Here is a 13750-nt window from a genome sequence, read left to right on the forward strand (position 1 = left end):
TTAAAATAAATAAATAAATAAATAAATAAAGTTTTACATTTTATCAAGAAAATTCTCTCATGTATATAAGAAAACCTATGTAAGAATCTATCAGAAAGTAGACTTTTTCAACTTGAGAAAATAATAGAAGTAAATAAATTAAAGTATTTTTGCTAGTGTAACTTAAGTTTAAGCAATTTTTGGCTATGTGACATGAACCTCCTATAGGTAAGGAAGCAAAGTTGAATCATTTACAGAAAAATATTTTATTACATATCACCAAAAAGTGCAGCTAGAAGCTTACCAAATCATGTTTGTCAAAGGTGCTCTGGAGAAACAAATACGCATGATGATTTAATTCAGTAGTGCAATCAGGAGGTATTTTTAACCTATTGACAAAAAAAATTTAAGAGTAAAATAAATCATTAACCAAATATTAAAATTTAAGAGCGAATATAAAACTGCAACAAGTCTTTTTTGGGGGATGATGCCATTTATAAAGTACCTTTGAAGCCATTTAGACTTTCCCAGGGAAAGTCAATAGAGTGGAATGGCAATCCTCAGAAGAGCTATAGCTAACATTCATTGTGAGCTGACATATGAAGTTTTCTTAAATTTCTGAAGGGCAGGTTGAAATAAAAATTTTACAAGTAACACCAATTATACTGTAATGGGCTTGTTATTCTTCTAAACAAATTATAAGTTGCAATTATTGCTTATGTCAACATTGTAATGAGTTGAAAATGATGTGAAGAGGTTATTTCTGCCTGATTTGACCTTTTTTTTTAAAAAAAGATTTTATTTATTTATTAATGAGAGACACAGAGGAGAGAGAGAGAGAGAGAGAGAGAGAGAGAAAGGCAGAAACACAGACAGAGGGAGAAGCAGGCTCCATGCAGGGAGCCCGACGTGGGACTCGATCCTGGGTCTCCAGGCTCAGGCTCTGGGCTGAAGCCGGCGCTAAACCGCTGAGCTACCCAGGCTGCCCCTGATTTGACTTTTTGATGCACCCTAAGCTCAGTTCAATCAAAGGCACCGAGCTAGGTACTAGGCACACAAACCCAAGACAGGCTCCCTACCTCTAGGGAATGTGCTATTCAAATGGGAGACAGACTACAGACAATCTCATTATTGCAGCAGAATGAGGTGAATGGTGGATATGGGTGAACCAATGATGCTACGGGAGCCCACGCAAAAGGGGACATCTCTGGCCTGAGAGTGGGAAGGTATTAGCCCTGTTAAGAGACACTAACACTGACTTGGAGATTTGAAGGATAAGAGGCAGTAATTAGGTTGGGGGAGAGAGAGGGAGAAAGTGAGAATCCCTGCGCAAAAGCCTGGAGCGCAAAACAACAGATGATTGGTAGACTATAAATAGTTTAGTATTAGTACTTACTTCTAGAATGAAGGCAGGGAGTGAAGCATGAGCAGAGCAGATCATGAACGACCTTGTATAACATGTTAAGAAGCCTGAGCTTTATCCTGGCTCGAAGGGAAGTGACATGGGCAAATCTATATTTATACATCTACTAATCTAGTAGTAGTATGAAGGACAGAAGGAGACAGTTAATAAGAAGGCTAGCAAGATTCAAATGGTAGCTCTATGAAGCTATTCTATAGAAAACGAAAGGTAGACAGCATAAGGATATTGAGAGATATGAGTGTGACCCACAAATCCACAAGCAACGGAGTTTTCTTACTGTCATGCTTAAGAAAGTAATAAGCCATTTCCTGTAGAACTTACCTACCCATGTTAATGGCACAGAAAAGAAAACTTGACAAAGGTCTTGGGACAAATTCATTCATCCACTATAGTTTTATTGAAAAATCTGGGAAATTACTTGAGCCAAGATTTAGTAACTTTGACAAGAACAATTCCAACTTAGACCTGATTAATAGGCCAGGAATCCAGCCTGAAAAAACTGCTTTCTTGATGATAAATGAAAAAACCAGGAGTCTTTCTGAACCCCTACACAGATAGCCAGGGGTGCTATACTAAAATAAAAAGGGACAATATGAAGACAATGCACCAAGGAAAAAGTAAAGAAGAAAGGCTGAAGACCCAAAAGGCGAGATCTTGGGATGTCACTTGCCTGAAAATCCTACCTCCCTGGGTTACAGGAGGGGCATCACACAGCAAGGCAGTCTCCTGTTTCAGGTGACATTGGGTCCGTTTTAAACAAACACAACTTACACATAGTAGTATCAGAGGAAAATAACTACAAACAGACTGGCTTTTTAGGAAGAATATTTATTTTATCCTGAGCTAAGAAAAGGCCATAACACTTACAGAGAAAAACTAATGAAAAGAAGTGAACCAATATACTCTGACTTCTTGGTTCCAAATGCAAGTTTGTCCAGCATCTATATCTCCTTCCTCAGTAAGATGAATAAAAAAAGATACTCTTACTCTCCATGAGGAGGAAAAATTTATGCCATGTATAAATCAGGGGCTCTCAAATGGGGATGATTTCACTCCTGAAGGAATATTTGACACTTTCTAGAGACATTGGACATTTTCAGTTGTCACAGCTGGGGGGAGGAGGTATTACTGGCAACTAAGGAAGTGCTAAACATCCTATAATACATAGGTCAGACTCTACAACAAGGAATTGTCTGGTCTAAAATGTCAATGGTGCCAGGGTTGATAAACTCTGCTATAAACTTCTCTAGAAATCTAAATTAGTTCTGAATAGCTCAAAGCCTACCTAAACTATGCATTTAAAGAACACTTTAAAATACTTGGCAAGCAAAATCAACTAGAAAGCCAAAGGTACATACAAAGGGAATAAATACTCGGGTGTCAAATCCAGATCATCATCATAACCAAATCGTCGAAGCACAGTCCAAGTAGTTTCGTGTCTCCCTCTCTGGATAAAAAGTGTGTGTAAAAATAGAAAACCTGAAATAAAATAAATCAGTAAGTACAGTTGATGTGAGTAGGGTACTACGTAACAAGGGAGAAAAACATAACATGTAATGGTAAGAGCTAGAATCATGAACATATGCATATGATTTCGCATATCCAAGGTCAAATCAAAACAAGGTTCACAAGTTTCTCAATGAAAAAGAGCTGACTTCAGAATCATTTCACATATACACCCAGGTCAGCAGAGATGGCAATGGATAAAAGGGCCAAAAATGCATCCCAAGGAAAACACCAACATTCACAAAGTTCTATGATAAAAATAAATGAAATCATTTTATAGATCTTTGAACTTATTTCTATAATGGAAAACTGTGGTTTTCAATTTCATTTCTTGTTTCACTGTGGCTCAATAATATATTCTACAAGGAACATTTTGTACTTGGTAAATGTGACTGGTAGGTAAAATGTCTGTCCTAAAAATAATTTCTCTTTAAAGGATGCTTTAAGTAGTAAGAATTTTATTTTTTATTTATTTATTTTTTTTTAGTAGTAAGAATTTTAAGATAAATTTGTCCCAGAAATCTCTGCCCCTCAGATGGACCTCTGCATTCCTAACAGCTGAGCAATTTCCCCACCTCTAATTTATGCTGACAGTAAGGTAAATTATCTCCATCAATGGCCTGTCTCTTAATAATGAAGTTAGATCTTAGGCCTATCAGTAAATATTAATATTTCCTTGAAGTATACATAATGCTATAAAGACCTTCACCTTCTGCCAATGTTTGAAAACATTAAGTTTAAAACGGGGTAAGACACCATTCACTCACCTTTCAATGTCAATCCACTGTCAGCCACACCATCACTTATATGTTTCCGGACTACATTCTTGACATCTTCCAGAGCTTGGGGAGCTAATGGAGTATTGAAACAAATTCTCTAGCAAAAACATAAAAATAAATTTAAAAACAAAATAGCATTAAAACCACAAATAATATAAAACATTAATCTACAAAACAACATTAAATCAGTTGTAACTAAAAAAAAAACCCAAATTCTAAATTAGGATAATTTCTGCTTTGCATTATTTATTTAAAACTCGTCATAGGTCAAAAGAAAGAATCTTTCTCTACTCTCTCCATTGCATTTGTAAAACACAGAGCTCTTTGTGTACCCATGTTATACAAAACCAAGAAAAAAAAATAATTCAGAATTCACCTTCAAGTCATATTTAATACACACATTGTTTACCATGAAATGACACCGTTTAAGAGTCTCCTCAATTCCTATCCATAGGAGAGTTTTTTATATCCCAGGTGAAGACTTAAATAGCTAGATGGGAAACATTTTTCTATGAAAGAGACATGCTTATCAACATAACACTGTTTAAGCTAATAATATTTTTATAGCTTTTCTCAGCAAGAAACTCCCCAAGACACAGAAATGCCTAAAGAGGGCTACCTGAAAGAAGTTGAGTTCAGCATCATTGAGAGTGCCATCATTATCTTGATCAGATATTTTAAATATACGAGTGAGGGCTTTTATACAGGCTGGTTTCATCTATACATCATCAAGAAAAGAAATAATTATGTTAATTAAGACAACTTGAATTTCAAAATATAACTTTTTTATGATTTTATTTATTTATTCATGAGAGACAGAGAGAGAGGCAAAGATATAGGCAGAGGGAGAAGCAGGCTCACTTTAGGGAGCCTGATGCAGAACCCAGGATCACGACCTGAGCCAAAGGCAGACGCTCAACTGCTGAGCCATCCAGGTGCCCCAAAATGTGACTTTCGTAAGTAATTTTTAAAAATTTTTATTTATGATAGTCACAGAGAGAGAGAGAGAGAGAGGCAGAGACATAGGCAGAGGGAGAAGCAGGCTCCATGCACCGGGAGCCCGACGTGGGATTCGATCCAGGGTCTCCAGGATCGCGCCCTGGACCAAAGGCAGGCGCTAAACCGCTGCGCCACCCAGGGATCCCTTTCATAAGTAATGTTAATAATTATTCTGATCGGGGTGTCTGTGTGTCTCAATTGGTCATGAACCTGCCTTCGGCGCAGATCATGGTCCTCGAGTCCTAAAATGGAGCCCCCCAAGTCAGGCTTCCTGAGACCCTGCTTCTCCCCCTCCCTCCGCCCCTCCCCCCAGAGCTTATACTTTCTCTCGCTCTCAAAATCTTAAAAAGAATAATGCTGATTGTTTTCCACTATTAAGTACATAACATCAAATACAGCATGAAAAATGAACTAAAGTAAAGCCATTTACTTTTATACTCAAAGTCTTTTTAAGTAAAGAGGTACTATTTACTTGGACCAATATATAGAATGGTCAAATTCTGCCCCTGGTGATCATAAATTCCCTGAGAATAAGCAAAAGAGAAGTTCATCATTAGAGAGAAGATCTATTCTTCCAGTCATATAGAAAATAAGTATTTTTTTAAAGATTTTATTTATTCATGAGAGACACAGAGAGAAAGAGGCAGAGACACAGGCAGGAGGGAGAAGCAGGCTCCATGCAGGGAGCCTGATGCGGGATTCAATCCAGGGACTCTGGGATCACACCCTTAACCAAAGGCAGATGCCCAACCGCTGAGCCACCCAGGCATTCCAGAAAGTATTTATGTTCTCCTTCATCCTATAAAGAATTTGAACTGTCTATAAAACTACTAAGGGCTTTTTCCTTCCCAATTTCTGATCCCCCCCGCCCCCAACTTTACTGATGTATAACCAACTTATGATTTTTGACCAACCTTCTGGTAGAAGAATGAGACTAAATGTTTTGGTCTCGTGTGTGTGTGTCAAAGTTAGGAATTAAATGTGTTTATTCACAAACACGTGGCAAAAGTATAAAAAGCCTTTTATTAACTTATTTTAAGAATTACTTGCATTTAAAAAAGAATCTTGCCTTTTGTGACTCTAAAACTTTTCTAAGTAATGCTGCTGGAAATATATTTTGTCAACCTCCTTAATTTTGTCTTAGGATATGTAACAGAACACATATTTTACTACTTAAAAATAAGGCCTACATGCTTCTGATTTATATAATTACTATAGGATAACCACTGTCAACTATTTTGAGAAAATAAAACTTTCAGGAAGGTCTCTAAACAGTATAAATCTAGGAGGAGATCTCTTATGGACATTCTGAATCAGAGAAATAAAGATGGCAAAGGAAATGTGTACCTGTGAACTGTACCACTATCTAGAGTAAATAGCAATGATAAGTTTTTATCATGCTATCAAACTAAATTCAGAAATTCTTTTTTTTTTTTTTTTTTTTTAGATTTTATTTATTTACTTGAGAGAGAGCAAGCTAGAGAGAGCACAAGTGGGAGGTGGAGAGGGGAAAGGGAGAGGGAGAAGCAAACTCTCCACTGAGCAGGGAACCCAAGGCAGGGCCCGAACCCAGGACCCTGGGATTATGACCTGAGCCGAAAGCAGACATCTAACTGACTGAGCCACCCAGAAATTCCCTAAAAATTGGGAACACTTATCTTCTCAAACACATACACACAATCTCTTATTTTGTTTTAAATAAGGTCTCTAGGAGAGCAATTTGATCTAATGAGACAAAGATAAAACCTATGATATAAAGAGATTGTAAAGAATTGAAAAAAGTTAAGTAAAAAAGAAACCATTTGATATGGCTTCCTCTGTAAAAAGAGTATTATTAAATAGGTTATAAGCTAGAAAGTCTACAATCATGGGTAATTTCTTAAAGAATGGTAAGATATAACTTCTATAAATGTGATCCTAACATTAGATATTCAAAATTAATAAAGATGAGACTGTTTTGATTCTCCTTTTAAAAACCTGTTATATAACCTAAATGTTTCAAAAAGTAGCAAGAGCTAGAATGATGTAAAAAATAGAATCTAAAAATAACTTTATTTTGTACAAGTGGTTTTTCCTCATATCATAAAAAGCTACATTAAACAACAGGTAATTTGGAGAAAAATAAAATGATGCATTTTTCATTAAAGCTTGAAATGCATCAGAAGCTAAAGTGGTCTAAGGTACTGCCTCAATACAATATCTAAATAGTAACTACCTTAAAATATAACACCAAAATATGACTATGTTTAAAAGGTATTAAAAATATATTTCAATAAAGCTGTAAAAATTTTTTACAGTAATAAAAAATTCATTTTGCATATGAGTAATTGAAATCCTCACAGAATAAACATTATACAAGTCACATCTTTTTCATTATTGGGTAAGCAGAGGACTCCATGGGCCATACAGAGTCCATCATCACAAATTAATTTTGAATTAGTCATTAGCTTTCAATCTCAAATATTACTTTTTTTATGATTACACCTCAAATCTATGGTAAAAGTTTATTTTTTGTAAGCTTATTTATTTTTGAGGGAGGGAAGAGAGAGAGAGAGAGAGAGCACGCATAGAGCGCGTGCGTGCATGTGCCCATTAACTGGGGTGGAGGGGCAGAAGGAGAGAATCTTAAGGCTCTGCACTGAGCCTGGAGCTGGACCAGGGCTGGATCTCACAACCCTGAGATCATGACCTGATCTGAAATCAAGAGTTCAATGTACTGAGCCACCCAGGCACCCCACCTCTGTTAAAAGTTCATTATTGTTGGGGCACCTGGCTGGCTCAGTTGGTAGAGGGTACAGTTCTTGATCTCGGGGTCCTGATTTCCAGCCCCATGCTGGGTGTAGAGCTTACTTAGAAAAAAAGTTTATTATTGTCTAAATAAACGGTTCTGGGGATCCCTGGGTGGCGCAGAGGTTTGGCGCCTGCCTTTGGCCCAGGGTGCGATCCTGGAGACCCGGGATCGAGTCCCACGTCGGGCTCCCGGTGCATGGAGCCTGCTTCTCCCTCTCCCTCTGCCTGTGTCTCCGCCTCTCTCTCTCTCTCTGTGTATCTCTGATGAATAAATAAATAAAATCCTAAAAAATAAAATAAATAAATAAATAAATAAATAAACAAACAAACAAACGGTTCTGGTATAAGCTTAGACTCAAAGCTTATACTTGTCTAAAGCAAGGTTTAATCTTTAAAAAGTTACACACTTTATCTCAGACAAGTCCCCCTAAGAAATAAGTAACAGATGGTGGTAGATGTTTTACTCTCTGGGACTGGGGGAGGGGCAGAGGTGATAAGCAGATTAGGACTAATAATAAGCCTAGGAAAAAAGTAGCAATTAAACCACTGCATAGTCTATTATAATATAGGGGATTTAATGCACCACTAGGCCAAGGCCTCAGGTAAATCTCTACAGTACAACTTTCCCAAATTTCCTTGATCATAAAATATGGTACCTGAGTGAATCAGAATGGAACCGGTGTTTTTAATAAGTGTGCCTAGTGACTATTATGAGGCAAATTAGGGAAATAGTGGACTAAGAATAAATTAAAAAGAAGCACTCCAATTATGGAAAAGTAAACCAAGATTAAGGAAGAGTATATCAGGGTCAGATTAAGGGATAATTTAGATTAATCACATATACCAGTGGTCAGCACTTTTTCTGTGAAGAGCCACCCAGCAAATATTTTAGACTTTGGGGGCCAACAAGCAAAATCAAGAATATTATGAAGGTACTTATATAGCAAGAGAGAGTCAAAATTCCATAAAGTTTTTATTGACAGAATTCAAAATGTGATATTATTACGGTAATAATATAAATTTGCTATACAGGTTTACTAATAAGAAAAATGGGATTCTTTTGGGAGGAATACCATTTGGTTTAGTTAGGGTTCAACATTAGTGTTCTCTATCATGAAGACTGAAAATGTTCACCTGTTAATGCTGGTCTGCAATAAGATGTTACATATTTCATTTTTGAAAATCATTCTGTAGATACATATGGCCAATACTGACACATATCCATAAATATGTAATTTTAATTGAGCATATTAACTGCTTGGAAGACATTTATAAAATCAGATTCTTGATATTTTCCCGTTAGCATGTCATTATACTACAGATTGATCAATTCCCAATTGAAGGTTAGGTGGAAGCTCCTCAAGTGCACAGTCAAGTGGATTATGAAATATGGAAATTTCCTTTCCATTTACAACAAAGTCCTCCAAAAAACAATGCTGGAACTGGAGTTTGAGCTCAGAAGATATATCTGCTTTGTCATAGATTTCTTTTCTTGTTTTGACATGCTACGTAATAGCATGATAATAAAATGATAAAATTCTATGGCACTGTGGCACCAGTACTCACACTATTAAGTTATAACTGTGTCAGTGCAATCAGCAGTACCTCGAGCAGCAGTGAGAAGTGAGAGTACCACACACAGGCTATTGCAGCTACTCAACTCTGCCTTTGCAGCATGAAAGCAGTCACAGATAAACATAAATGAACAAGTGTGGTTGTGTTGCAATAAAATTTTATTTATAAATGATGATATTTGAAAGTCATATAATTTTCCTATATAACAAAATATTATTTCTTTGGATTTTTTTTCAATCATTGAAAAATGTATAATATATTAATTCTTAGCTCACAGGCTATACAAGAACAGGTGACAGGCCAATTTGGCACACAGGTCAAAGTCTGCCAACCACTGATACTATAAACTTTTCCTGGAAAAATCTGCAACTTTTTACTTCTTAAAAACTCAACAATAAAAAGGTAACTCAATTAAGACATGAACAATGACTTAAATAAACATTTCTCCATATACAAATAGCCAATAAGCACGTGAAAAAGATGTTCAACATCATTAGGCATCAGGGAAATCCAAATCAAAACCACCGTAACCACCAGGATGGCTATAATAAACCACACACACACACACATACACAGGAAAATAACAAGTACTGGCATAGCAAATACATGCAGAAATCAGAACCTGCCGTTTAGTTTGGTGATTCCTCAATAAATTAAACAGATCTATCATGTGACTTAGCAATTCCACTCCTCAATATACACTCAAAAGAAATGAAAACAGGTATTCAAACTTTCATATGAATGTTAAAAGCAGCTCTATTCACAATTAAAAAAATGGAAATAATCCACATGTCAATCAACAGATGAATAAAAATATGACATGTGGTATATCCATACAAGGAAGTATTATTTATCCATAAAAAGACATGAAATGCTGATCCATGCTACAACACAGATGTATGATGAAAATATTATGTGAAGTGAAAGAAGCCAGACAGAAAAAGAAAAGACTGCCTATTTCATGATTGCATTTATATGAAATGTTCAGAATTGGCAAATTCATAGACAGAAAGTAGATTAGTGGTTGCCAAGGGCTGGGGAAAGGAGAATGAAGTGACTGCTAATGGGTTCAAGGTTTCTTTCCTGGGGTGGTAAAATGTCCTGGAATTAGACATTGGGGGTGGTTGTAGATATGTAAGTTTGTGAATATACTAGCTAGCAATCACTAAACTGTATACTTTAAAAGGATGAATTTTGCGATATGTGAGTTATATCTCAGTAAAAGTTAACTTTTAAACTCTATGGTAGGGGTGCCTGGGTGGCCCAGTCAGTTGAGCGGCCGACTCTTGGTTTCAGCTCAGGTCATGATCTCAGGGTTCTGGGATCGAGTCCTGCATCAGGCTCTGCGCTCAGCATGGAGTCTGGTTGAGGATTCTCTTTCTCTCTCCCTCTGCCCCTTCTCCAGTGCATGCACACTGTCTCTCTCTCTCTCTCTCTCTCTCAGTCACTCGCTCTTTCAGTCTCTCCCTCTCTCTCCTTCCTTCTCAAATAAAAAAATAAATCTTAAAAAAAGGTCTATGGCAAACAGGTGAAGGGGATTAAGGGTACATTTATCACAATGAGCAATGAGTAATGTAGAGAACTGCTGAATCACTATATTATATATCTGAAATTAACACATCACTGTATGTTAATTATACTGGAATTAAAAAACAGATACATATTCTTTTTAAAAAAGAAAAAAGTCTATGGTAAATATTGTTAAATTTAGATATTATTGTGTTTAACTATGAAACAAAAAAGAGTATTCAAATTGTGTTACATGTTGTTCCTGTGTCCAATCATTACACAAGGTTTTCATTTGTAATGTGTTTTTAAGTTTGTGAACTCTATACTAAGAAAGTAAGTAGACCACTAGGTAAGTCTTCAGACTTATTTTTGCCAATTCTTCTGTTTGTTTAATGATATTTCCTGAAAAATTATTTGATCTGGAATACTATTCATAGTATTAACATGAATGTCTTTGCAGTACCTAGAAAATGTAATTATTTAATAGAAAATAAATTTAAATTTCAGCAGTTTAGAAGAGTACTCAAGAGTTACTAAAAATCAATACTAAGGTTACTCCCTACATATTCCAGCCCCTACTAACACACCCTGGGGGGCCAGGGATTACCTCCTTCTCCTCTGGGCAGTACAGGGGCCCAGTAGGATGAAGAACAGCTTTCTGTGCATAATAAAAGAGCTCTGATATGTTCTTCAGGTTTTTTGCTGAACACTGGAAAAAAAAAGTTCAAAATTTTATATTCTGAAAGCAATTATGGGCACTAAAAACAACTTTTAAACTATCAATATAAGGTAATAAGGTTGCTTAAAGAAACTGAAAAATACATTTTTCTTTGTTGCTATCACAATGTCTACAAAGAACTCAGAGGCCAATTCCAAGTCCTTTGCTGTATTTGGTTTACATGACTTCACAAACAGCAGGAAATTTACTCCATCCCACTCCTTCCCACATCCTATTTCAAACCTTGGTTTAGTGAGAATTCACCAGCAGCAATCACATGGTCATACCTCCACACAGGTTTCTATTTCTGTGTACTGGTTCATAATGGGAAGGATGGTCTCCATACTACTATATTCCACTAGATCAGATTTGTTCCCAACCAGTATCAAAGGCAACCTGAAATAAAAAGGATACATTGCAATAATAAGGAAGTTTGCAGAAGACCTTAAATATTTTAAAGTACACCATAACCCATTCTAATTAGCTTTACTTAATCCCCCCAACACGAACCCTCTACTGTAGTCAGTTCTAGTCCCCTAGATGGTATGTTCATATTCAACAAATATTTACTTAGTACTTCCTAAATTTTTAAATTATTTTTAATTATTTTTTATTTTTGAAAGATTTTATTATTTATTCATGAGAGACAGAGACAGAGAGTGAGGCAGAGACATAGGCAGAGGGAGGAGAAGCAGGCTTCATGCAAGAAGCCCAATGCAGGACTCAATCCCAGACCCCAGGATCACGCTCTGAGTGAAGGCAGATGCTCAACCACTGAGCCACCCAGGTGTCCCTTAAAAAAATTTTTTTTTTAATTTTTATTTATTTATGATAGTCACAGAGAGAGAGAGAGAGGCAGACACACAGGCAGAGGGAGAAGCAGGCTCCATGCACCGGGAGCCTGATGTGGGATTCGATCCCGGGTCTCCAGGATCGCGCCCTGGGCCAAAGGCAGGCGCCAAACCGCTGCGCCACCCAGGGATCCCTAAAAATTTTTTTAAAGTTAATTTATGTTCTTCAGTAATCTCTATGCCCAACATGGGACTTGAACTCAAGATCCTGAGGTTAAGAGTTGCATGCTCTTCTGAATGAGCCAGTCAGACATCCCTACTGAGTACTTCTTATAAGCCAGGTACTGTTCTAAGCATTAAGGATACAAGACAGACAAGGTCCCTACTCATGCTAAACTGAAAATCAGAAAATGAACAAAAGTAAATAAACAATACACTTTCCAATTCTGTAAGTGCAATAAAGAAAGTAAATAAGGGGATATGCAGCAGAATAATGGGAGGGCTAATTATACAGGAATCAGAGGGAAATCTCCCTGACAAGGTGACATTTGGGTCAAAGAGTGAAGGCTGAAATGGAATATGCACTGTGAAGAGCCAGAAAAGAGCTGTGGAGGAAGAAGGGACAGTGTGTACAAAGGGCTCAAACTGAAAAAACATTCTGGTGAGTCCAAAGAACAGAAAAATGTCAGAGTGGCTGGAGTACTAAACAAAGGGGAAGAGGTGTGTAAAGGGGTTGGAAGGAGGAGCAAAGGTCAGACACATAAGCTGTGGTAAGGAGTATGCATTTTATTATAAGTATAAAACAGGAAGCCACTGAAGAATTATGAGAGGGGTACAACATGACTGGGTCAACATTTTTTTTTTTTTAAGATTTTATTTATTTATTCATGAGAGAGAGAGAGAGAGAGAGAGAAAGGCAGAGACATAGGCAGAGGGAGAAGCAGGCTCCATGCAGGGAGCCAGATGTGGGACTCAATCTCAAGACCCTAGGATAATGCCCTGAGCCGAAGGCAGACACTCAACCACTGAGCTAGGATCAACATTTTAAAATGAGTCATATGGTGTCTTTCAGAGATACATATTGAAATATTTACAGTATGATTTGTTCAGAATGATCCAATGGGAGGGGTAATAAATGAAACAAGACTGGCCATGATAGTGACAGACATTTTTGATTAATGTGTGGATATCCACCTAGAGAAATATCTTTAAATTTGTGCTTCAGTATATTATTTCCCATTTTCTCAATTCTTGTATTAAAAATGTATAAAACATACTAAATAGATACCAAAAAGAAAAAAATACAAGTAAGAAAAGTAAAATTATCAAGTAGAAAAATGGGCAATGATCAAGAAATATTTTAACACATACTCAAAACAAAACAAAACAAAGACTGGCCATGAATTGAGGCTGGTGACAGATAAACAGATGATATAGAAAGATGATCCTCTTTACTTCTGAATATGTCTGATTTTTTTTTCAATAATAAAAAGCTTTTTTAAAATGTGCCGGCCTGGGGGATCCCTGGGTGGCTCAGCGGTTTAGTGCCTGCCTTTGGCCCAAGGCGTGATCCTGGAGACCTGGGATCGAGTCCCACATTGGGCTCCCTGCATGGAGCCTGCTTCTCCCTCTGCCTGGGTCTCTGCCTTTCTCTCTCTCTCATGAATAAATAAATAAAATC

At 36.8% G+C, this 13750-nt stretch overlaps 1 protein-coding gene across 7 annotated transcripts in view; it reads right to left on the reverse strand.

Annotated features, from left to right (window-relative positions):
* RHOT1 (ras homolog family member T1) overlaps positions 1 to 13750 on the reverse strand; it is a 64872-nt gene that overhangs the window by 23348 nt on the left and 27774 nt on the right. For all 7 annotated transcript variants that reach the window (XR_003234596.2, XR_011999744.1, XM_025996172.2 and 4 more), the window contains exons 7-12: positions 11566 to 11674; positions 11168 to 11269; positions 4307 to 4405; positions 3676 to 3784; positions 2761 to 2881; positions 284 to 368 (exon numbers count right to left, since the gene is read on the reverse strand). Coding sequence is in view for 5 of the 7 variants with exons in the window: in XM_025996172.2 (XP_025851957.1) it covers positions 284 to 368; positions 2761 to 2881; positions 3676 to 3784; positions 4307 to 4405; positions 11168 to 11269; positions 11566 to 11674 (625 nt within the window). In the remaining 2 variants the exon portion in view is untranslated. The remainder of the gene's footprint in view (positions 1 to 283; positions 369 to 2760; positions 2882 to 3675; positions 3785 to 4306; positions 4406 to 11167; positions 11270 to 11565; positions 11675 to 13750) is intronic.

Source organism: Vulpes vulpes, chromosome 2 (assembly GCF_048418805.1).
Source record: "Vulpes vulpes isolate BD-2025 chromosome 2, VulVul3, whole genome shotgun sequence".
NCBI classification, from domain to species: domain Eukaryota; kingdom Metazoa; phylum Chordata; class Mammalia; order Carnivora; family Canidae; genus Vulpes; species Vulpes vulpes.